This window comes from Helicoverpa armigera, chromosome 14, assembly GCF_030705265.1.
Source record: "Helicoverpa armigera isolate CAAS_96S chromosome 14, ASM3070526v1, whole genome shotgun sequence".
NCBI classification, from domain to species: Eukaryota; Metazoa; Arthropoda; class Insecta; order Lepidoptera; family Noctuidae; genus Helicoverpa; species Helicoverpa armigera.
This window is the reverse complement of record NC_087133.1, coordinates 9,227,466-9,255,153: the sequence shown is the minus strand read 5'-3', so window position 1 is coordinate 9,255,153 and position 27,688 is coordinate 9,227,466. Positions and strand designations below refer to the sequence as shown.

Genomic DNA, 27,688 nt, shown 5'->3' with positions numbered 1-27,688 from the left:
CTTGCATCCCCTATTTTATCCCCTTGGGGGTAGAATTGATCAAAATCCTTTCTTAGCGGATGCCTACGTCATAACATCTACCTGCATGCCAAATTTCAGCCCGATCCGTCCAGTGGTTTCAGCTGTGCGTTGATAGATCACTATGTCAGTCAGTCAGTCAGTCACCTTTGAGTTTTATATATTTAGATTACGGAAACAAAAGAAATGTGGGAGTTTGTTACGCAAAAATTCGGAAGTCACACACTAAACTGTAGACTGTAGACTGTCCGGCTGACGGCTTTCATGCAAGATCACCAACGTTTTCTATGCTTGTTTACAATTATTATGCTCATTCCAACCATTGGTACTTGCACTTTCGAATCGACGCGAATGACTAAGTAAGTCTGTAAAACTTTCTCTCCTTTAACATGTTACCAATAACGTCCATCCAATGGAGCTTCTTCTGATCTCCGATTTGTTTTCTTCCATTTTTAATTTCATTTGTCGTGACGTCACAGCGATTGTACTGCTTCGATGCCGCCAGTCATTTGCGTTCTAACATGAGACCAACGCGGCCGCATTCGCCGTTCATAGCAATACCATAACAGCTAACAGCGCGTTCGCTGCGTTACGCGAAAATCTCTTCGGTATTCACGGTAACGTTGTAACGTTAACGCGCGCGTTTTCAGTTTTGCTATCGTTTCGTGTGTTGATAAGGATTCTGTTTTACGTTTTTCTGTTGTGACTGATGGGGGATTGTGAGAAAATTGTGGCGTTTGCAGGAAATGGAGTGTCATTAGCGTAAAAGGTAAGTTAAGGCGGTTTTTGTTTCTTATTAATGATTGTTTTTGTTTTGTTAGAAAAAGATCTTTGGTACTCGGTTAGACCGCGAGTTGTTGTAGTATCGAAGTTTACGAAACTCTTGCTAAGCGCTGTGTATTTACTTTTAAAAGGAAACTTCGTGTTTCGAATTACAATTGGTGTTAGTTATTGGCAACATAAACTATAAGTGAAAACTTTTACAGCTGTACCTGTAGAACTCTGAATTGTGGCTTGTTGTGAAGTTTATGAAATTGCTCTTGTTTCTACGCAAACAAACATACTCGGAAGTAATAATTAGGTAACCATTAAAAGCCGGTCAAACTTAAATAACATGCTTCATGTTTCGTACGCGCTAATCTCAAGAACTAGGTACTGACCCGATTTGAAGATTTTTTCAGATTCCCGATTTGATATATTGTATCGAAGATGGTTAGATAAGCTATTTTTTATCCTGATAATTTAACTAGTTCCCATAAACGCGGTACGGAATAGAATAGCCGGCAAAAGCTAGTCTTGCTATAAAAAGAAACCTTACTTGATCAATTTACTTCCTCTTTTACCATGAAATAAACAACATAATTTACCTACCTAAAAACCACCATCGCCTTTGAGTCCTTTTAACCAAAGGGTAGACTAACTCAAGGTCAAATTCCTTCGCGGTGTGTACTCAAGGAATTTGACCGACATCATTAGAACAAGAGTAGGTATGCTGATGTACCTATCTAAGTATGAAGGTAAGGTTTATTACTGAAAAACAATTGAAGAGTTGTGAATATAGGTTGGTGTAGTTATTTTTTAAGTAGGAGGTAATCGTTCTGTCACTATCTGTATAGCCTTTTCCCAAGTCTGTGGGCTACCAGGTTAATAGGACGACAGACATTAACCGTCTTACCACAAAAAAATTTAAATATCAGTTTAACACTTGTCTAAAAAAATGACAGAATTTGACGTTGAAATAAGGTCCATTTTGCAGCCACACTTTTTTTAGACAAGTGTTTGACACATATTTAAGTTTTTGTAGTAAGACCAATAAAAGCTAAAGATAACCTGTTTCTTATAATTAATCATTTCTGACCGATTAAAATTCGGATAAGCATAAAAAAAAAGATCTTAATTTAGTGTTTACCCAAATGCATTCCAGGGCTCTACACTTATCTTAACAATTCTCAGTCAAATTTTTAGTCCTAATAAATTCTTAAAAAGTAATCTGTCACTTCTTTTATAAATTAAATAATGTTAAATAAAAACAATGGGTATGATAATCTCTAGGAAGAACTGATAAAAAAAACACGTGTATCCCATTTTCCCCCAAAATCAATAATTTCCATAAAATTTTTACACTATATTGCAAAAAAAAGTTAACACAAAAAATAAACACAGATTAGTATAATCATGTTATCGTGACTCCGCACTGTAAACAGTTCCACCGTGAACAATTTACGTAGGTTCGGTCCACATTGGAAACAACGTGACCCAATGATATTTAACTATTTACTATAGTGTTCATGTATAATGCTTATGGTAGAACTACGGCCGTGGATAAAGACATTAGTGACGATGAAATTACTAGGTACAAGTTATCGGTGATATGACTGGCCTTCAAATGTTCATGTCGTCAATTACATAAGCATTTGATAACTCCACACTGAGTATTAAATAATCATAATATAAGGAAGATGATTTACAGTTAAGAAGAAGAAGGCTTAAGAAGGAACATAGTCGGTTATAATAAATAAGAGTTTGACATTCCCTCACGCTGCACTCACAGCGGGATCTTTTGATGAAATCTCACAAAAAAATCTTCTAAACTCTGTTCTGGGTTAGCAAATTGATTTGAATATGAAGAAAAAAAACCTGCAAGCCTATAAATTCCTTAATTTAATCGCAGTTTTATAAATAATTCTAACCATGACTCCAAAAGACCAGTTTAATATAAATGGCCCGTCTAGGTGTGTTAATTGTACCACACAGGTGTGTCCCGGACACAAAACACACACATTAATACCAATGACACACATGAATGCAAAGCCAAGGTCACTTCCCGAATCTTTTCATACTACACAGCCGCCATGATGAAACACATTATAAATAAGATAATTGTCATTACAATAGATACCATGGCTGGCGGTCACGATTATTAAAGGAACTCGTTTTTTTTGCAAGTAAGTGTAATATGGTTGAAGAGGTCGGTGAACTTTGCAATGTCGTTGCTTAATATGGATTGAAGTTAGTAATTATCGTTTTAGGACTTTGTTCAAGTTATGATGGAAAGAACTTAAGTTTTATTTATTGCTAAAGATTTAAACGTAACTTTTGTAAACTCCATTAACCGTTTGTGTTGTTTAAACGTTGCATATCTGGAAATGTGTCGTACCAGTTTTGGTTAAATATTTAATAACCTACTTCATTCATGTAACCTTCCATATATTTTGTCACAAAAAATATTCAATATTCACTTTGACAAAGTTCTTCAGAACCTCAAAATCTGCTGAAAATATCATCAAGAGAAAATCCAAGAACATTTTACCTTTGAACCCAAACTGACCTTTGTAACTTGGCACCTTTTGCAACAGTTCATTCATTGATCAACCACCAAATTTTCTCAACCAACAAGGAAATAGTCTTAAGACTTCCATTTCATAACAGCACCCTATTTACTCTATAAAACTCTTTACAGTTTAAAACACAATTAGTCAAGGTTAGTCTAGCTTGAAACCATTGAGTCACTGAACTGTAAGTCGAAATAGATCTATTCAGTGTTTACCTAATTGAATAGAACCTTTTTTGTTAGTACACTTTGTTGTCTGTTAATACAATAGATGACAATAGATGTCTTCATATTAGCACATTGTTGATCGTCTACTGTTATGTAGGTAGATGGTTGTTTTGGTAATGATCTAATGTTGCGTATTAGGGCTCATTAGTATTAGGGCTCATTAGTATTGGGGCCAACCCGCATTGAGCATGCGTGGTGATTAATGCTCAATCCTTCTCCGTGTGAGAGGAGGCCTGTGCCCAGTAGTGGGACGATAAAAAGGCTGTAACAGTAACAACAGTATAAAGGCTATGAGCAACGATTTTAAGTACTTAGTAGAGTTTCAATTGTATTTTTATCGTCTGTCTAGCTTTTTCTATCTATATTGGGGTTGACTTTAAGTGTAGCTAGGTTTGGCTGATTATTATTGGTAAACAAATGAATGAACTGCTTAGAAAGCTGACTTCTTAAACCCGATTATCTGGGCAACTCTAAGTACACCTTCTCTAAGTAGGTATCTATACCTTTTAATGACACTGGCTAGCAGACTTTTAAGATTCTGACTACTCGCTAACTTGATACTGTCAAAGATGTACAAATGAAAGCCAGAATCCACAATTTAACGTGCCTTCTCAAAAAAATTAAGAACACATTATGACATAGATGGTCAGCCATCCAGCCATAAAATTAAAATCATCACCTTTCAATCTTAACATCTTCTTATTAAATAAACGTTTTAACACTGTTAAACAGACCGAATATAAATAGTTTTCAGCATAACAGATAGTTATTATGTTCCGGGCAACCTTTCTAGCATCTGAAGCTATTTATTAAAGTGTTACATCAATGCCTTATCTTATTACATTATAATTATTTACCAATTTTGTCTGGATATTATAATCGCCTAGTATTGTAGTGTCGTTCACCTCAATAAGATTGCCAATATTTTGTAACTGACATTATTATCTAGAATAATCTTAAATAGGAATAATAGATGGTGCAATTTAATCTGATGGAGCTGTCCTACTTTTGTATAGTGAAGTGGTCACCCTACACTTCTATTACTCTTACTTTTTATTGTAACTATTAAATTGTTAATCCATTATATTTTTTGTACGATGAAAGGGTTTTAAAACTCCAAAAAGTATAGATAATCTAAATATAATAGATTCTATGAGTATATTTATACTAATATAATGAAGAGGAAATATTTTTAATGTTTGTTTATACGCCAGAGGCTTAGAAATTACTTAACTATTGGGACGCTTAACTATTAGCAACGTAGGCTATATTTTGTGTGGGTACGGAAAGAAACTGCGGGGAAACAGCTAGTTACCTAGCATAATTAATTTGACATTTTCCATCGTAAGATAAGTTTCATCTTGCTTTTATGATAATTATATTTTCTTGTTATAACTGTCATTTGATTACAGTACTTTACAACTTCAGTAGTTAAAGCAAAGATTTCTTATATTTTAATCATCATTAATTTTATTTGAATTATGCATGTTAATTATGGTTGGCTTTCTACGATGGTAGTGCTCATTTTCTATGTATAGAAATTATAATAATATTATATTAACATAATAACACACTATTATTTCAAGTACTTATGTTTTAAAATTCATCATCACATTAATATGAAACTAATTAGAAATCGCCAATAGTAATAAAAGTAAAAACACACAATTAAAATAATACAGGCCAATAAAAAAAAAACATTCTTTTATCGAAGAAAAATTTAATGTTAACTCAATTAATTATTTGCAATAGAAATTAGCAGTATCATAAAAAAACAACCTTCAGTAATTTTAACGGCGCCTTAAAAAGCGAAAAAAAAAACAACATTATAATTAGCAAAGAAGCGACAATATTATCAATAATTTTCTCGTACACTTAATTGCAAAATCCTCATAAGCATTTACAGTTGGTTGCATTAACATACTTTGTGCCGGCGCTACTTACCGACAGTATTTTAATACCGTTATGTAAAGGTGCATTTGCACTTGCATTGATGCGACAAAATATGTGTCGTACTACGTTCAGGTCGCGGCTTTGGCCACATTTTTTCAGGTGAATATATGGCCCGAATACCTATGTGAAAATTAAATAATTTGAAAAAAGATCCACTTTAAATAAATACAAATTATTATTAAACTAGCTGTTGCCCGTCTATATTATATTCGTCCCTGATTTTTTTAAGTGACACCTTTAGGAATTCCTTCTTTTCCTTTTTTTGGAAAACTAGCAATTGTTTTCAGCTGCGGTTGCAGCATGAGGGACTGTCAGACTCTTACTGAATAAAACCCACCATGTTCTCTCTTAAACCCTTTGTGTACCAGAGCCGCGGAAACTCTTTGGAACAATAGTATACATATTATAACTCGTTTAATTCCCGATTCCAATATACCTACAATGATACTCGTAAATAAACTTACGAAAGACGTATTGACAGCGCAACGTCAAAGTTAAATAACAAATGCAAAGGTTTTGGTGTTTTTTTTTACGGTACTCTCGACACGGCACAGGAGATATCAGAAATGTGTGTGAATGATAATCTTTTTATAACAAGTATTTTTTATGCCATTTCAAAAATATACAACACAAATTGCATGTAGGCTTAATATAATCGCGTTTTGAATACGTGTCAATTGTTATAATAGCCTTAATGACAACGCCAAAGTAGCCATGAAATGACTGAGAGAAAAAACGGGGAAAAACTATAAAGTAAGTATACACAAAGTTGCTATCACATAAATAGTTATTTTTTCTTCACTTTTTCTGTCAGTGCTACATACAGATATAAATACACGACTCGAAGTTAATAAAAATACTTATAACTTTCATTAATCAAAAATAACAAAGACTTTAATTTACCCGTCAAAAGTATGTCAAAATAAAAAACACCCAACCGATTAAAAGATCCGATTTCTCGATACAGTAAAATCGATATCGGAATCGGAACTCGTTTTATGTAACAATAAATACAGTTTATGTGCGTACGACACGAAAATATCGTTAATAACGATTCGAAATGAAATAAGTGTAATATTTATTAAAATGGTTGTCCATGAAATAAGTCGTAAAAGTGGGTTGTATTTTGAAATCTCATCAGTAGAGAGAAAATTGTAGTACTTAAACAAAAAGGGGCATGGAGAACAAAATGACTAGCGGAGATGTCATTACGCAAAATCTCCTAAGAAGCACGCCAAAATGCGGATGTTCAGGGGACGAGGAACGTTACTAGCTCCGCCCTTATACGCCTTCTATGGAACCCGCCCATTATATTCAAAATAAAATCACCAATCAATCGAGACGAATCTTTGACAGTTTGGTTTCGATTTGACAAGGAACGCGAAGGTCTCATAAGTTCTAGTAACTGATTATAGATAGTTCAACTCAGATTTGCGCGCGGCCCTATGTGTGCGTCGGCTTGTAAATATACTACTTTCATTCGTGTGACAGTGACGTCGTCCGAGCATGACGTGTTCTTATCGCTTTTTGTTATGGGTACAGTCGTTTACGAAAATACTAGTTATTCACGACTCAAAGCTTTTTATTATTAAATATAGATTTCATTATTTTCTCATACGTCTTTTCAAATTGACATTGACAGTATCTAAGAAATAAATAAGGTGAAATATCTAAGATGAATTAAATACTCCTTATACATTTTCAGGCTGGGGGTACGCGGACAATAAATAAAAGTGTGGACTAAGAATGTAAAAAGAGGTATAATCTAGTATAATAATGTAAACAAAATGTCATCATCCTCCGAGCCTTTTTCCCAATCATGTTGGGGTCGGCTTCCAGTCTAACCAGATTCAGCTGAGTACCAGTGCTTTACAAGAAGCGACTGCCTATCTGACCTCCTCAACCCAGTTACCCGGGCAACCCGATACCCCTTGGTTAGACTGGTGTCAGACTTACTGGCTTCTGACTACCCGTAACGACTGCCAAGGATGTTCAATGACAGCCGGGACCTACAGTTTAACGTGCCATCCGAAACACAGCCAATGATGTCTAAGATACACTTAGAAAGTACATACAAACTTAGAAAAGTTGCATTGGTACTTGCCTGACCTGGGATCGAACCCGCGCCCTCATACTTGAGAGGTTGGTCCTTTACCCACTAGGCCACCACGACTCTCTTCTTTGTTTCTCTCGATGTAAACAAAATGTGTGGGGAATTAAATTAAATTGCTTCGCATAATGTCGACCAAAATAAGACGCAAATAATGAAACTCATAAATGAACGTTTAAGTCAAATTGATGAAGGAATGTGGGGTAATACTTGTCGACATGTACAAAAGAAAAAAGAAGAATACTATAGACATTTTGACATGGAGTCAGAATTTATAATTCATCTTGGAGAGTAGCGAATCCGAAAATTCATCATTTGATTTTTCAAGTAGCGATTCATAATCATTATAAATAAATAAACATTAAATTACGTAATAACTGTTTTTCTTTAAACACCACACACTCCCATATAATCCCTAAATAACTGTATTGTACCCGACTGTACCTCTTGTCACGCACACAAAGTCACTGTATATGTACAAGGGTTACCCACACATAAGGCCGCGCGCACGACTGAGTTGAACTTAGAGCCGCCGTACACGGACTGCTTCAAGCAGTTGAGACCGACTGCTTAAAGCCGCGACCGCGCAGTGAACTATAGTCATTCATTCGCTGCCGTACACACGCCTGCTCGAGCAGTCGCGACCGCTTCAAGCCGTCAACTGCATGATGAAATTCCATCATGCCGTCGACCGCTCGCGAGCGGTTGCGAGGCATACACCGACTGCTCGAGCCGTTGACTGCGCTAGAGCAGTCGACAGCTCTCCGACTTCCCTCTCCCCCCGCCCTTTGCGGCCTCGCGGCGTCTGTTTTCTCATTTGCCGACTGTTTTTTGAAAATCAACTGCTCGAGCAGTTGGGTCGTAGCTCGAGCAGTCAACAACCGACAGCTCAAGCAGTCGACGCCGACCGCTCGAGCGGCCCGTGTATTTCACTCAGCCGCTAACTGCTCGAGCAGTCCGTGTACGGCGGCCCTTACTATACACATACCGTACGTAGCTTGACCTACAAGAAGGTGCCATCTCTGGTATCTCCGCTGTCTTTTCTTCCTCCGTGGAAAGGGGATATAAAAATGAAATATGTACACAGCAATTATATAAAATAATTAAAATTTTAATACGTTCTGTAGGAAATGGCTTTACGGTGCGCTGTCGACCTCGTCACATCCAGATAAATTATTATAGTATTTATCTGTTGGAGTGGTTCCTGTTCAGCTGTTGTAATAAAACATAATTAAATATATTTCTGAATATGTACGAATGTTCCCTCAAACTGTATAAGCTTATAATTCCTGATCTAATCAGAATTTTGCAACAGTGCGATAGGTACCTACTGCAGAACAGAAAAGCAAAGAACTTTTGAAAGAAAAAGAGGAAGAAGCGAGAGTAAATACACAATCTGCACCATTCTTAATAGAGTGGCTTTCCTTTATTAGGGTGACACCACTATAGCGAGCGAAGAATTTTTAAACAACAGGAGTATCCCTGAGAAAAAAAACCTAAAGTCAATTAAAATTATGCCAAGTATGCAACCTTATCCGTTACAAAAAATTTTCAAAATTCATAAAGCTCCACCCATAGTGATGTGCTGTAAAGAAATCAGTTTTATCCTTCAATTAGGCTTCACCAGCCTAAATAAGTGGCGGCATAGTCGCATTAGTCACCGCGCCGCGTCCGATCCAATTGGGCAGACAGGCAGCGAACCATATTGGATCTACTATGAAGAGCTACGGGGAAATATAGATGGTCTAAAATGTCTAAACCAAAACGTTTGGTCTGAAATCGAATCGAATAAGAAGAGAAGTTTTTACTGTATAGATAGAGAGCAAGATGATGATGATGTAGATTTATTTTCTTCAGTTTCTGGATAATGTATATAGAAACCCATAAATTACATCTATTACCTTTTATCAACAGGTAAAGGAGAGTTAGTTGTGTTTCTTCTTCTTCCCAGCAAAAATACATAAGAAGATGTGAATGGTTTTTGGGTTCAAGTTCGCGATTATAAAATAAATAACAGTTTGTTGTAAAAAAAGTATCAATAAATGTTTGAAGTGTATGTCAAGTTTGAAGTTCCATAAACTAGATATCGGCATGGGCATCTGCACACCAAATTCTACACTGAGTGCGTCGCGGATAGTTCTAGCTAAAGTGTGTAAAACAGACAGCTATTTTCGCACCCATCATATGATTTATTTAAGTAGGTTAGGCAACAATATGTTGTTAAACTTTGAAATGACCAGTTATTTCCAACTAGCTATACCTAGTCAGATCTGCCTAGTGACATCAATACATGGAGAACAAAATGACTAGCGGAGGTGCCATAACAGAAAATCGCCTAAGAAAATAGCGCACCAAAATGCGGATAAGCGAGGGACGGGGAACTTTACTGTTTTCGCCTTTACACACCTTTATTGGACCCGACTATCTTATGTAGGTAATACATAGTCATAATATGACTCAAAGAATCGAAAAGCTTTGTTAATTCACTCGTAACTGATCATTTTGGTCATGCCCACCGTACGAATTTGACCTAGAAGAAGACGCCTGACCTACCTGCATTATATCATCTCCACCCATATTTCCTTGCTCCGTGCATCAAACGCAGAATTGTACACATTGGTACACATGCCTGTGAAGGACTATTGTCAGCTTTGCTTTGACACAAACGGAGTTGGGTTTCGAAAGTGTGGAACGTGGTTTTGCCCGATATTCTAAGTTTGAAATATGTTTGTACAGTCAACTGCACAATGTGTTTCCGCGAAATGAATTCCAATTTTTGCAAAAGTTTAAAAACCCTTGTTGATAACTTCTCTCTACAAAATAAACTTAAATTATCTTTGATTAGATAACTAAATTATAATTACAGATGTCAGAAGATTTTTTGAGTAAGATATTATGCTACCTATACTCATGCAAAGTAAATAGAAAATGCGGTTGGATCATTTTCAAGACATAACCTTACTTTGATGAAAGAGTATAAACGTTTTATCGATGACTGTACTGGCCGCTTTGTAACCGCTTTGTTCCTTCTGTGGCTTGAAAAAAAAAACAGGATTTGTGGAACACTGTTGCCCCTTTGACACTGCATGACCAAGGTGTCAAAGTATGTGAAGTGCGTGATACTGACCCAGGTCACACTTTTGACGCACTTTAAAATTTAGTCTTTTTTTTTTGAAGCGAAACAAAACCCTAATACAGAAGTTTTTTTACACTCTTATTTAAGTTTAAAAAAGGAAAAATATTAATATACCGCTTATTTTGTTTAATATACCGCTTAAGTGCTAAACATTTGCAGCTAACTGTACATGCAAATAATATTATGTGAATAAAAAATTGACAAAATCTTACGAATTTAGCAACTTACAGAAATACATAAGTAAAGACCATATCTTTCCTCTACACTAAACTTATTAGCGACAGTTACAAAAGCAACATTTTGAAACAATGAAAAGTAGAACGTCCACAGAATATTTCAATCAATTGTTCTTTCATTGTTAAATTTCAATGGTAGGATCATTATTAGTAATACTTATGATGTCTCACACTGTAATTCAATAAGGCGATGAAGATAATGTATGAGCATTGTATTCAGTGGTTTAGTGACCTAAAACTAAGAACTCTGCTCATGAAATATTTTAGTGCCGTGGGAGTGAAATATTGTAGTCATTAGCCTTCTTCTTAGTATTTACACATTGTATTCTAAAACGTACTTAGATATACAAAAAAGATATCTTTTTACAATACATTTTATATGAACTTATCAAACTGTGAATAAAATCATTGAAAATGAAATAACAGCTTTGAAATAAATAAAAAAACACTATCGTAATAATAAGACCTGTTTTCTACGCTAAGTTAGGTTTAATCGTTCAAAAATCATGTGTGGAGAAATAAATCCCTTCACTATGGTGAAAGTTTCTAAAGGTACTGATTGTTCTACTTACAAATATTTTACCAAAATTCATTACAACAGTTGTAAAAATGACTACATTGAATGTTCTAATTAGAAATTAGCCATTTCTTATACTATAGTTGGAGGTGTAGGTACTTGAAATTGGAGTCGCACTTTCCTTTTTGTGAATTCGATATCAAGTTGTCACTTGATACCCATTACTGTTTTTATTACAACTGATGAGAACATTGAAGAAGCTTGATATACCGCCTTGAAGATGTAAAGATAATGTCAGTCTTTAATGTTTATGCTAATCATAATTGAGGTCAAATAAATAGGCTGCGGAATTGTTCGAAACAGTTACCGCGGCTCTGGTGCATAAAAGGCCTACGACGGAACACGACGGTTTTTAGTCAGTAACCGTCTTACCACAAAAACTTTTAAACGTCAGTTTATGCCTTGTCTAAAAAAATGTCAAATTATGACGTTGACATATGGTTCATTTTGCAGCCAAAATTTTATTAGACAAGTGTAAAATAGGGGTTAAAGTTTTTGTAGTAAGGCCATTTGAGTCTGACACTTCCTCACCGCTGCTAACACACAGCGGGAGGGGTCATCTGATGTTTTTTGACGTCGTTGATTAGTCAATTTGTAGATAGAAATACTCTGTGCTTACAAAAAAATCTACAAGTTAGTATCTGGATAAAAAGTAGGTAATGCGAGTTTTTAAGGCCATAAGCTAAAAACCTCGCAGATAACAAACTTTCAGTAGGGGATATTTTGTTCACATTAAGCGCATTTCAGTAACCTATCTGAAGAATTTTTTACAAGAGTAAGGAATTTTTTATTTCTTGTTTTGGGCTAATATCAAAATCCAACAGCCAATAGTAATTCCACGAAACACTAGGAAAACATTGCAAGGAAACTTAAACTTGAAAATAAAAATAACAACTATGAAATTGGTAATCTGAAAGCGTGATGATCAATGCTCAAGCCTTCTCTTTATAGAAAAACCCAACTGTTGTATTGTAAATAGACTGAATTTTATTGCATTCAAAATAGCTGTTTGCCGCTGTTTTGCTTGCGTTCTGTGAGACCGACTTCGCGCACTCGGACCTAAAGTCTATAAGCTGCCTACTATGTACTTATCACTGAAAGATTTTTTTTTAATCAAGTCCGTAGTTTTTGCTTTCAAACGAATGAAATCTTCAGTTTTATAACAGGCATTAGTACCTACTTATGCGAAAGTAATCCTGTCTGAGCGTTTTTATTTCGGTCATTTACGTCAAAACTACTGAATCGAATTAAATGTTTGGGGCATAGTATAAAGTCTGACATAAGCAAATTTTATCCAGTGTCAGAAATAGTTTTTTTTTCATTTATTTATATAGTTAGGTATATAGGTATATAGATATTTACAACACAAAAAAACTGTCCTAGTAAAACAGTAAAAAAATGTATTTATCATACTAGTTAACTTGACTTGGTTTCAGCCGTGTCTCTGAAACCGCGGGGGCAAAATAAATAACAACAGTTAACAAGAATGCACTATTCTATTCTATTTATTTAATCTAAGTATAAACCAGCTTTCATTCTCAATTTAAACTTAATAAAGTCTTGTTCTAAACTCCTTTTATCATTTTCTCAACCTTGTTTGTCGTCTACACTACTCTTTAATAGAAAGAAAACCGTAAGAAACTGCTCTAAGCCAAGTTTTGCATAAACTATTTACCTTAATTACCGTAGTTTGTAAAGTTTTAAATATCAATGAGGTTTTCTTATGCACTTTGGAGAACGGATTTTGTATCTGCAGTACAGCTTAAATAAAATGTGTTTGTCGTATATTCAAATAGTATAAGACATTAGGTATAGTCAAAATGAAAAATAAAATAGTAGTAATTATCAATTAGGAACCCAAATTGTACCACTAAATGAACACAACATACATTTATTTTTATATACAAGTATCCTTTCCGAAAGAATATACGTATATTATTACGCCCAAAGCATTTCTTCTCTCTATTATGAACAACACCCACGGTTCTATTTATAATTTACCTACCAAAAATTCCACCACTCGAAATTGGCATCTATTTTACAGTAAAAGCTTATTCAATTACATTTCTGAGACGTAACACGTAACAAATAACGACACAAACAGCGATCAACAAGTTCAAACGTTTCCTCAACTTAATAAAACGTAATTGCACCTTCATTCACTTTTAAAGGTGGATTTCTATAACAGATCTATCCGTTATCTGTGATAAGATATTGAATTATGACGTTATCATCGTCTGCCTAGCCTAACTCTCAACTATGTTGACGTCGTGTTTTACAAGGACCGACTGACTATCTGACCCCTCAACCCGGGCAAGACTGGTTGTCAGACTTACTGGCTCCTGACTACTCGCAACGACTGCCAAAGATGTTCAAATGACAGCCGGGACCTATAGTTTATAGTGCCCTCATAAACACGGTCATTGGTGTCCAAGATATACCTAGAAAGTACATACAAACTTAGAAAATTTACATTGGTAGGTACACAAGTCCTTATCCACTAGGCCTATCAGATGAGCTCAATTGATTGTACTATGTCTTTCAATCTCTACACAAAACATTGATTCGAATAGATAGGACGATAGGTTATAGAAATTCGCGGTTAAATCGTTCAATTCAATCTGTCATTATTCATTATGAATGATTGGATTTTTGTGAAATCTATAAAATTGGTGTTGCGTTCAACGAAATTATTTAAAGTAAAAAATCTAGACTGAAACTATTGCGGACATATCGTGTCTTGGTTTAGTGGTTATTGATAAATGGCGGTTTGTGCAGACATTTATATTGTAGGTATAATATTTGTGTAATATGTTACGTAACTAATAGCCTAGCTATTATTGTGATAATATTTACAAATAGCTCCTTTGCCAATATGTTTCTTTTTCAAACAGAGTACTCAATTGGTCGAGTCGTTGTGGTCGGGTGGTGAATGAGTCGTTTGAACTCCTACAATACCTTAAAGAGTAATATAATAACTGGCTGCTCTATGATTGTCTTAAATATAATAATTGAAACATTATATTTGTTTAAGTACATTTTTTTCAATTTTTGACGCTTTTAGTTTTAGTTTTAAATTTTTTTGTCAATATTAATTGTAGCTCTATAAATATTTGTATGAAATTACTGTTACTCTTACACTCACATCTAAAAAAAAATAGATAAACGATCGCTATTTACCTAGGTACCACATATGATTTACAAGGCCGAAAAAAAAATCTATTCATGTATAAATAAAAAATCTTCTGTACTATAATTTAAATTCTCGATGCACTTTATACAATATTTACATTTACTGGAAGATGTTCCGTACAGTACTGCGAGCACTAACGGGATTGCAGTGTGAGTAACCTCTTTACGTCTTTAGCAAATCTGTATCTAGCGTCGCGCCTACTTGCATATTAATCAGAGGTGGGATTTCATTTGATTTTTTGTTTGATAATTGCATTATGTGTTGTTTATGGATAGTTTTATGTGAACGTTTTAATCTAATTTTGACCACTTCACTATCCACGATGCAGACACAATATTTAAACAATCGGTGTGTATCACATATGACTCATGGGATAGGGAAAATTGCATAAATTCGTTAAACATTTTTGAAGGTCAATTGTACCTACACTGTTTTTACAAACTTAAAAACAGCCTATCAAATGATGTTTACTCTAGAGTGATTGCGGCTTTTTGCAAAAATATTTTTTTAATCAAGAAATACTGGTAGATGGGTTCTTTACAACATGTTAATAATATTAAACATGTTACTTAACAGACGCAAACATTTGTTAGAGTCAGATTACCCATTTAGCGACAGTTCCTACAAAAAACACCAATAAAAAATAGGACACTACTTACCCAACTATAGTCTAGACATTGACAGGTCATTAACCCCAACACCTGACGGCTATTGACCTTTTTATACAACTCAAGTGAAGTAGTAAACAGTACTGATCTACCAACACTTTCTTAGAACAAAAAACTGCATCAATCGTAATGCCGCTTCACAATTCCTATTTTAGATTCATTTATTAAAACATTCGATTTAAAGCTTTATTTTCCAGTCTATAAGAATGAATTTTCTCTGATGACAATTATGAGTATTTTTTCTGTTTCAGTTATAGAAAGACAGAAGCGTTTTTCGAAGAATCATATAAGGTTATTTATTTTTAGGACTTACCTGACATGATATTATAAAAAATGCGTCTAAATACTACGCTCTATATCTGAAAGCCATTAAGCTCATTCGTCGTTTTATATATCGCATTTAGGAGTATGTTACTAAGAAATGACTGAACAGTCTAGAACGCCATGGCAGAAAAATAATCTCAGTTTTCCTTTCCTGTTCTGATAAACACGAAGCATATAATTTTATAGCATAAGCATTGACTACTACAATACGTAAATGAACCGTCATTAGTGCACTAACCATTATATTATCAAGAAAGAGAATCGTTTAATGGGCCACTAACCCCTCAAGATATTTTCCAAATACAGAACTCATTCAACAAACCTCTTTCTACAACACTAAGCCATAAACAACATTAGTTATTCTAAAACAAAAAAATGAATTTTAATTTATTACAGTAACAATGATAACGCGAGGTGTCGTGCGTGAGATGTTACAATGAATAATGCAATCAATTAATTAGTATGGTTAATTAATCCCGGGCATTATACGCTGATCTGTATTATTGTAATGGACAAAGGACCGAGTTTTAATTGTTATCAAAATATTATGTTTTTGCCGTGGTTTCACAAGCGGTCTGAATAATGGTAAATGCATATGGAATGAAACAAGATACCACCAGCGGTTTTACCCGTAACTTATAGGAGCAACTCCGCTCACTGGGATAAAAAGTAGCCACTATAGCCTTCCCCCATAACTGGGATGTCTAAAAAAGAGAAAGAGTTTTTCGGTCCAGTAGCTTCTGACTATGGCGCGTTGAAATAAGAGCCTGTATTATAAGAGCCTATATAGATAATCTCGCTTGTTTCAATCATTTTACTATAACTAGGATACTTAAAAATAAATAAACAAACAGTCATACTCTTATCACATATTCATAAGTTAAGTTTTATTTTATGAAGAGTAGACTTAAAGTGCATAGATTAAAACTCAGAATTAGAGACTGAACTTTATAAGTAGGTTTTGAAACCAGACCAGTAATGACATTGTGACAGTCATCTATCTTTCGTTAGTCATCTACTTAATAACGGTGAAGAAAAGGATTTTAAAGCTGACTAGGTCTTAGAAAGCAAAAAGCTTTATAATGTATCTAAACCCACACAGGACACACAAGTCGATCCACAATTTGAACCATGTTGAGTCACCAGTTAAGTTTCTAATACAAAAGTACCTATAACTAAGTAATAATAACACTTTAAATCATTTTTAAATGCTGTATAATATGTGCACATCAAAAAATAAATAGTTCAAAGAAATAGTTGGTACTAAGCTTAAAAACATAGGTACCATCATAAGACCTAAGATATACTGCCAATTTTCTAATCAGATTGACTTTTGTGGGAAAGCATTTGAGTCAAATTGGCCCATAAAATACATAGCCTAAGCTTATCTGTTTAAAGTAATTAAGATAGCAATATTATGATATAACCCGTCAACATAATAACCCTTTTAGAAGATAAAGCTTTTTAATGGACTTGTCAGTCAATGAGGAAAAATGTTATAAATAATGTTTTTCTAAATACGTCTATTAGTGACTACAAAAGATACAAACAACAATATAAAATTTCACTTTCTAGAGGTAATCATAACATTCAAAACAGTGTCTCATTCGATTCGCTCTAATTCTTACTCGATAACTCTCAATGAATCGATTGAAAATCAGTCCGAGCTTAAAGAGAACGTAGATTAAAAATATAAATTAGAGGTCGACTAACTCAGATGCAAATCGATAATGCAAATCGAATAGACTCGACTCAATTGCATCGAAAATCGAGTTGCGTATAGCTTTTATAGAATATTATTGGTATCTGATGGTTCGCATATTTATTAGATAGTTTATTTTGTGTCGGCATAACTCTATTATTCCGATAGCCGTTAATTAAAAAAGCAATTTGTTGTCTATGGTTACGTCGGTGCTCTATTGATTTTGAAGAGCTTGTTGTTTTAATTGATAGTGGGAGTTCTTTATGATAACCATAAAATTAAATAATGTTTAATTTATGTCAATTTTAAAACAAACATGTCATAATTTTTTAGACATAATAATATCTTTAGCATCTCAGTTATGTAAGGTATCTATAATAAATAAGCAAACTACATAATTTATGTCTCAAGTAGGATGGTAATTATAGTGATAAAGTTTCGAATGCAAAAAATCGTAGGTATCGATATAATTTACTCGTCAATCGTTCAGCGCGTCTCTAAAAGAAATTCGAGTAATTAAGCCGGTGGTTTTTAAGGTCACCCAGAGAAATGAGGTCGAAAAAACTTAATAAAGCGAAGACAATAATAGATAGTTATAGAACTCACACCTTCACAAACCGAATCTTTTATTAACGAACCTTTTTTACGAAAGGTATTTAATTAAGTTTTTGTTCTATGAGTTTTCAGATTTTTAATTAGTGAATAGAAAGTTGATGAGCTTTTAATATGGTCGCTCAATATGGCTCGGTTTTGGCAATCCTATCTTTGTTAGTGGGTAGCCAATTGGCCATTTGTCGTATAAGGCATGTTGTTTAAACTTTTTATGTCCTTATGAAGGTTCCTAATAAGAGCAAAGAGTAGAATCTCTCTAATTTGTTAACCTCAATTTATATGATAGCGTAGGCGATGCGTAGGCTAATTACCTTTGATTAGCTTATGATATAAGATTTAACCAAACGTATGTTCATATTATTACATCAAATACAACAATTAAAAATATCCAATAACATGTGTAATTTACAGACTTGGATGTTTATTATTGCCAACATTTATACAATGAAATTGTAGTATTTTTCATGAACTTAATAACATAAAGTTCTTATGCTTTACGTTACTAGCTTTAACCAGCGGTATACCTTAGGAACTACTCCGCACACGTGGATAAACCTACGTCGATAAAAGGGGTTATCTAACATTGAATGATATTTCCAAATCGGTAGTTCAGATCTCCCTGAGATTAGAGCATTCGAAGAACAAAACTCTTCCACTATGTAACTTATTAATGGTACTATGTATACTTTTAGTACAGAATGAAAGTGAATCGAACAAGCAACTACATCAAACAATTACTTTACTACTTATTACAAAATAACACATTGCAATAGGAAATAAGATTATCGTCATTACACGTTCTGGCATATTAACGTGGACAGTAAAATAATGAGTAAATTCGTCACGCTATGCAATGTTCACAAGTTGTAAGTGAAGGAAGTGGTCACGCATTATGACGGAATTAAACGGTTTATTAGTCTATCTCTTCTTATTAAATGTTAGATAAAAACTGCGTATATTGTTTTGTTTTACATTCTTATTTTTTTTTTTTTTAATAGGTACTTAAAAATTTTAGGTGGATTTCTTTTTTTAACTCAACAAGATTGGCTAGATTATTTTAACAAATTCAAATGAAGTCAACCATTAGTATCTTTCGGTTCCGAGCTTTGAAACCACGAGGGCCCTAACCATTTAAGCTCGCGAGTTTACTTAGAATATATTTATTCAATTAAGAAAACAGTTTCTTTTCTAACAATCCTTCGCCATGTCGTCAAAGAAATATGGCGGATGCAGTTAATCCACTAAACGCACAATTAATTTTCCTTATCGAAAATTCCGTAAACAAACATAAAACTGCATGAAAACGATTGTTAAAACCAAGAGTTTTTTAAATAATAATAAGCCAATTCAGAGGAGTTGTTATATTTTTATTTTTTTTATTTATGATACCTGAATTATATTATTGTGACGTCATGCCAGTAATAATACACCCATCTTTTCCAATAAAGATTTAATTATCTTTGAATAAAAATGGGATCATTCCCTTCACAGATCAAATCTGGCCGATTATCGGCTATGATGATGATGGATTCTCATGTAAGATGATCAACCAACTGCGCAAGACATATTATAGTACACGAGCATTTGCGCAGACACAAGTGCACTCACTATTCCTTCACTCTCATAGCCCGATGGGACGGCAATCCGATACGACCGGAGAGAGATCAGACGCAGGACCGACATTTACGTGCTCTCCGATGCACGGTTGTATCAATCACCAACTTCGAGGCTCCGGGCTACTTTCAAAATTATTATTATTCAATTTTATTAAGAAAATTTCTAAAGCCCACAAAGCGATTTCAGCTCGACCCGGCAATCGAACCCGTAGGTCATAGCAAGTTCAAACAAAATTACTCTTACATTGATTGCGTACAATTATCTCATACTAGCAATTTACTCACAACACAAAAAACAGCATACATATACCTATTATCATAACAAACATAACTGAGATGGTTTTCCGACATATTTCTTGAAGAACATAATTAACTTAGTAGGTATAGATGCAGCTGACCGAAACGGCGCCAGCACTTTTAACTGACTGAGGAATTTACGTCCACAGTAAAATATGTACTCTTGAGTAAAGTATACACGCAAGTTTAATAAGGTTAGTAAATACGCTAGATAATATAATAAGGCGGAAAGTCTTTTTGTTTGTTGTAGAAGCTCCAAAACTACTGAACTGATTTTTGACTATTGGAACGATACCTACACTATTTTCGAGTAAAATTGGCTATATTTTATCCCGGTAAGTATGGGAAAACGGCTAAAACACTTTTGCCTATCTGTCGTTCGATCCGGATTCTGTATATAGAAATATCTTGTGAGAACAGCTCAAGAAGAATCCTCCGTAAATATCGTAGGAGCTCTAACACCATTACATATTGTCAAACACCGATTGCCATTTTAGTTGTTCTAAGCCTGACCTGTGGTGAGTTGTAGCAGTCGGCCAAAACACCAATTGTTACTACAATTGTACTTAGTACCAATACTTTTGGCTACGTAATTAAAATTCTGTCAATGACTTCAAACTGACCACAATAGTTACAGCCACTTACCTTATGTAGTAATGTCTAGGTATATGCCGTAACAGCTAAACAGCACTAACACAGCTTCGATCGGTTGCATAATTATGTTCCGCCTAGGCCTACACCTAGCCTTTCTCTATGTCTAAATACTTGTAGATTTGGGTGATGATAACAATGCGTGTTACAGACGTGAGTTTAAACTAATATTCAGAAAAACCGGCCAAGTGCGAGTCGGACTCGCGCACGAAGGGTTCCTTACCATTTGTAGGGTTTTAGGGTTATAAAACGCACAAAAAAACACGTATGTTGTATGGGAGCCCCCCAAAATATTTATTTAATTCTAGTTTTCAGTATTTGTTGTTATAGTGGTAACAAAAATACATCATCTGTGAAAATTTCAGCTCTCTATCACGGTTCATGAGATACAGCCTGGTGATAGACGGATGGACTGACGGACGGACGGACAGAGGTTCTGTAGGCCGATGACGATACAATATTAACACCATTCTGACAAAATAAAACAACAAATACTACAAAATTCTGCATCAATGAACTAAAATGGACTTACTTAGGTTTCAAGTTGTTTTTCTCAAGTCAAGGAACCATTATTTTATTTATGCCTAAGCAGAGTAAAATAAACCTTAAGTAGAAGAAAATAGAGATGAATTTCCTTAAACAAAAGCTACTTAACAAAAGCATTGTAGTCCGATCAGATTAATTGGAATTAGAAGATTAGCGAACAACAAATCATTTGAAAAGAATAAGGCAAACGAGAAATGTATTGTTCAAGGTCTATTGTTCTAAGATTAGAATTAAGTATCTACTAATCCTTATACCAAGGAGAAACTTGATCACTTTTGATCCAGGCTTCAAGCAGTTTTTTTTTTGTTACTGTAAGACATGAGATGGGTGGCCAAAGCTTTAAACATATTTTTACAATACAACATATAATGTATAATATTGTAACAATGATAAATTCAAACTGACATAGTTGTTGTCGTAGATACCTATATCTAAGGTTATGTTTGAAAATCAGGTTTTTTTTCAATTCTTTTTGGAATTACTTCTGGCTAAGAATCCAAAATATTTTCTTCCGGGTATATACGGCAACAGAAACCACTTTATAATACGATCCTAATGAAGTAGTAAAAAGGCAGGCATAATAAAAATAGCCACTTCTTTTTCCAAGTCACTAAAAAGCTATTAGCAATCTTACAAGCACTAGTCAATGAGAGAAATTCTCTTACAGTAATGTCACAGAGTTCAATGACCTCGCTCAATGAGGCTTACCGACGATAAAAATACAGTAAGTACTGCTAACGTACCAGCTTGCGGATTACTTATCGTAAATTAGCATATTCATTAGATGTTTTCAAGTGGGTTCAATGAAATTAAAGTTTACTTGCGAAAGAAAACAACAATCCTGCTCTCTTTTTGGAAAGTCGGTTGAAAATCTAAAATGTCTTCATTTTTTGGAAGGAAAGTAAAATTGACAAGACTGTCATTTGCTTTACGGGTTGTCAGAAGCCAGAAAGTGTGATAACCAGTCTTGCCAAAGGATAATTAGATACCTATTGGGTAACCAAGTAATACATACCTAGTTCTAATACAGTCAAACTGGTAGTATGATACCTATAACACAGCTTAGCAGTTTAGAAGAGGCTGGGCAAATGGTGATAAGAATTTTTTTGGATTTTTTTTTACTTATAAATCTTTCAATTGTTTCAGGTAAACTTCTTGCCAGCTGTTAAAAGACTTCATTAAGCCTTTCCTGGCAACTGCAGAATAATTAAGTAGGCTGAAATAGCTATGAACGATTTCTTATGTGATCTCATCAGCCATCCTGTTTATTTCATAAATGAATTAGGTAAGTAGGTTATCCAATTCTAAAAATATTATATTTTCAATTTCTCATAACATCAGGTATTTTTTTCCTTTGGAGATAGTTTGATTTATAGTGCCGTATTCACCTAATAACTCGTTATTTAAGCTAATATAGAGTGAATTTCCTTGGTAATGGTTGTTAAAATAATTGCAAATGCTATGCCTAAAGCTGTCATTCAATACAAATATTTCTCCAATAAAATTAAATAAATTGCACATATATATAGATAATTTATCTTAATTGTTTTATAAACTAAGGAAAAGGAAACACTTTTTTAAAGCACACATCAACTTCATAAAACAGCTTGTGTTTTTACGGAAACAGTTTTTGAAAACGATAAAAAATCTCACACAAGCAGTTATGATAAGCATCCATGGCGTGTTACAACAAAACAACTTATACACAATTATGTAAACAAAACAAAACAAAAAACAAACGACAACAATAAAATCGCTAACATCAAGTTTTTATCAAACAAGTTTGACAACACACGCGATGCTCTGAAACCGAAAGCAATTACTGATGCATTTTCAACCTTATTGACTTTGTAATAAGGCACACACGTTCCAAGAACATGATATAACATTAAGTAATTGTATACAGAATGGATTAATTGGTGATCCTTGATTGGATCTGTTGATTAATCTCGTTTTAATTATGTTGTAATTGTTCATAGATGCTGTTTTCACTGTATTTAATGCTTTCCTGGAAAACTATTGTTTGTGATTACGTTGAGATAATGGTAATGATGATTAGGACCTGTGCAATTCATGGAATAGATCATGGCTCAGTAACAGACACATGGAGCAGTTGATCTAAGGTTACTGAGAAGTCTCATTTAGTAATTGATCCCGGCCGTCATTTGTTATCTTTGTCAGATGTTACGGGTATTCAATCAGAGTACAAAACTGAACCTTTTATTCAAATTAGGCTAAAAATCAGCCCTCTTCGAAAGTAAAAAGGTACGTATAACCGTCCTCAATTATTTTTTGCTGTGAAGATGAATTGATGCAACAAAATACCCAGCAATGTATGAGTGACTATCCAACAATCTTTGTTATCAAAGGATACTATTATACCCGTAGCACGGAGGACAAACCAGTAGGCTTTCAACTGCATGTTAGAAGCCAATGATGATGTAGATACTAGCCTGAACTGTTACATAACTGTCGGGGATTCCTATCTTAAAAGAAACTCGATGAGAAGTCACGTAAAACAAAACGTGGAAGGTTAAAATGTCATGAATTCGTCATAGTCTATTCGAATTGAATGATTCTGTTTATTTCTCGGTAAGAACAAAAACCTGTAGCTAAATGTTATCTAGAATTGTTACGGCGAGTGACTTTCTTCAATAGTATCGGTACTTGAAGTTATCGTCCAAGTCAAGCTATTAGGCATTTCGAGCATATTTATTACGTCTTGAGCAGTCAACGGTACTACATTTTAGATTAGAGAAAATAAGTCTGCGAGATGCTTAGGTATTCCAATGCTATATCATCATCCTCCGAGCTTTTTTCCAACCATGTTGGGGTCGGCTTCCAGTCCAATCGGATGTAGGTGAGTACCAGTGCTTTACAAGGAGCGACTGCCCTATCTGACCCCCTCAACCCAGTTACCCAGGCAACCCAATACCCCTTGGTTAGACTGGGTGGAACTGGTATTCCAATACTAGGTATATACTAAGTAGATTGTGCATATGACAAAGTCAAGCGCAAATGTTTTTATTTCAAATCGGCCTTCGCAGGCTCTTATGAAACGTCACACTAGTTGCAAGGTTCCAAAAAGTTGGTCTCATGGAGAAGAGCCGGCAAGAAACTCCATGAACATTATTTTTAAGATGGTATATTATATATCTCTTTTTAACAAGTTCTATGGTATCTCTTTTCAAAAAGATGTTTAAAACTATTTGCTTTGTATTGCTCACGTTTGTAAAACCTGAACTAAAAGTGACAAAGTATGGCCACTAACTAATACATTGTGACGAAACGAACATAATGTACCATTAACTCGTTTATGTTTGTTCTAAATAATTTTACGACTCTTGCACTAAATAAACCTAGAAATATAGGGCTGATACTGTTTAAAGTTTTGGAGAAAGTAACTTCTGATTTAAATTATTTTAAAACATCTGTTGTGGTTATAAGTTAGATAGGTCTAAATCTAGAATGTGGATGGATTGTGGAAATGATAGGAGTGACCAAGGAAACAATAGATAGACCGCGTTTATGATATGGCTAGGGAATAATTATACTCGTAGGATGACTTCAAAAGGAGGATGACGATGGCTGTTATCAGAAAATAGTCCTAATAGCACTAGAACAACAAGATTAAGTAAGGTATGCTAATAGACCGATGATGCAAAAAATAATGTAAAGCTTAATGTTTTTTTTATTGTCTACTTCCATACTTTTAATAGAATCTTTGATCTTATCATAGCTTAATCGAATAAACACTTCAAAGTAACAGAAATGCAGACGTTATACCGTGAAAGCGTTACAGACACTTTAATCAGGAATATTTGCCGCCATTTAAATTCCCACATACAAATCTAGTCCATAATCCAGTTAGGCCAACAGGTAGCCCTGTCTAGGCCAGAGCTAGTAAATTACTAGAACGCCTAAACACGTTTTACTCGCTTACAAACCGCTCTGGACATCCAGTGTTTTAGCTCTCACGTATTTAGGTTATGAACGTGAGGCTGCGGACAGGAAAAAGTACACAGTCTTGAATGGAGATTATTTTTTGTAAAATTATTGTTGAATTAACTTGTTTTTTTACATATACATATTTATGTCAATAGAATAGAATATAGATAAAACATAACTACCTAGTAATAATGGCACAATGCTACATCAAATATGCAGCACTTCAAGAAGCAATCAAAACACATTTTCATAGAACGGTATATATCGGATTTCTCAAGTCTATTTCCTTAGAAAAAGGTGCACATACACATACAGTTACGTTCGCGGATATACCAACATCAAAGGTGAGGCAACGTAATTTCAATCTCATGATCACTGGTCCATAGCACTCGCATCAGCCATTACGACATAACTGTCGCTTGTCGTATTACATATTTTATGAGTTTACTACATTTTGCTGCAATGCTGTGTAAAATAAATGTTGCTGTTTGAAAATGAAGATTGAAGATAAAGATAGAGGGATTTAATTTAATAATATTTTTTGGAAAGTAAGTTAAGTCTTTAGTCCCGGCTATAATTGTAGGCTTTTACGGATCAGAAGCCAGATTCTAATCACTAGTGAAACTAAAAAGGTATTGTTTTATTGAAAGCTATTTAATACTATCTTTCACCAGCGGTTACATACAAATTTCTAGCAAACTTTTCTACGCACTTGGATAACAAAATATTTTAATTAAATAATAAATTCGATAAACATAGTCGATGTTCCCAGCTACACCCGAAAAGAAACAGATCACAACAAAATTATGATTTCGTAAGCAATAAAATTCGCTCCAATTATTTTTGTTCAAAATATGCAAATTCTATCAAGTTGTCTGTGGAAACGATTGCCAATCCATAACATAAAAAATATGTTGTTGCGATCACGCAAAACGTTCGTTGTAAATATCAATTTACAACGAACAATTTGTAACAATAAATTGTTGAAAGTTTTGCAACTACATTTTACGTTGCGCGTAGTGAATGAAAAAATATTGCTGTAGGTTTATTTCTGAATCAGCTGTTATTTTAAACGTTTTTAATGCTACAATTATTTTATTATTGACATTGTCCAGTCGATAGGCAGGCTGTTTGATTGAACGGCTTTTTCAACGAGTTGGCTGCTGCATATACTAAGATTATACATTATATTGCTCTCCCATCGGGCATCCCATAATCCCATATGAGAGTAAATGAATAGAGAGTGCACCTGTGTCTGCGCAAATGCTTGTGCACTCTTCTGACCCCCGCAGCTAGCTGATCTCCTTAAAGAAAATAAGCCACAATGTCTATCAAGGGTCTGAAAACTATTACTATACATCAAGATAAGATAGAAGCAAAATAGAGCCACAAATCGTCTAAAACTCAAAAGGCTTCAAAAAATAATATGGTATATGCTTACTTTTAATTACAACGGTCACCTACCCACGAACATACAAAACCCCTTCAAACTAAGTCACACAACTTCATTACGCTAAGTTACATCAAGTTAGTGACTTACATTAGTGTAATGCTAACATGCATCGAGTACATTAACGATTATCGATTAACTTAATTAAGTACGGTTAACTGACTTCGATGTACCCGTGTTAGCTATGCAAGCTTGCTTAGATAGCTTGGTAAGTGATGTTGCTAATTATGTTGGGGACCTGTAGAGGTTTATTTACTTAACCTTTTTTTCTATATTATGTAAGAACCTTATTTGTAGACATTGTACTAATATTGTATGACAGTGTATTAAAATTTGACATTCACACTAGGGGATTCTCCGTTCGGTTTCTTTACGCGACAACGCTCGTTTTTTTTACGGGTGGTGCCGTTTTTTACACCGTTTAAACATATACAAAAATTAAGCATTCGTTGAACAATTGCCTAAAAAAAGTGTGGCTGCAAAATGGACCTTATTTCAACGTCATAATCTGACATATTTTTGGACAAGTGTTCAACAGACGTTTAAAAGTTTTTGTGGTACAACGGCTAGAGTCTTAGACAGGACATACCTACGCAACTTTTAACCGGTTGAGGGAAGAAGTTCTCACAGGACGTGGAAACAGTCAGTTATTAATAAACTAATAACAAATCTATAGTGGCTTTGTTGCCATTGATATGTGGTTGACCGCACAATTAATTATCACTAACAGGCTATGTTTAAATTAGAGTTAGAATTGTTTAGATCAATACATTTGTTTACTCTTTGTAGGTACTGAACGCTGTAAGGCAGGCGGACTTGCAATACTGTGTAATATAATTGTTTAGCAAAAAAAATTTCTTAGTACACCTGCGTAGTTTACAATAGGTGACCGTTCTACACTCTTTTGCAAAAAAAACGGGCACCTATGCGAAATCTTAGTTTTAAGGACTTTACGTGTATTTCAACGGGTTTTAATGATTGTAGTATGTTTCTAGCATCAAAAGAGTTAGCCGAGCATGCGTGAGAGTGTATTCTAAATTTAAATTTTGTACAATTGCTAAGAAATTGGTTAAACCTTGTTTTGGACCAATT

General features: G+C 34.4%; 1 protein-coding gene across 2 annotated transcripts in view; it reads left to right on the top strand.

Annotated features, from left to right (window-relative positions):
* Positions 1 to 503: 503 nt before the first annotated feature.
* The window catches only part of LOC110373325 (uncharacterized), a 52,188-nt gene continuing 25,003 nt past the window's right edge, over positions 504 to 27,688 (top strand). The window contains exon 1 of one of the 2 annotated variants that reach the window (XM_021330567.3): positions 504 to 787. Coding sequence is in view for 1 of the 2 variants with exons in the window: in XM_049837156.2 (XP_049693113.2) it covers positions 22,426 to 22,483 (58 nt within the window). In the remaining variant the exon portion in view is untranslated. Of the gene's footprint in view, positions 788 to 22,346; positions 22,484 to 27,688 lie in introns of those variants that run through there. The other variant, XM_049837156.2, reaches the window with a different exon arrangement.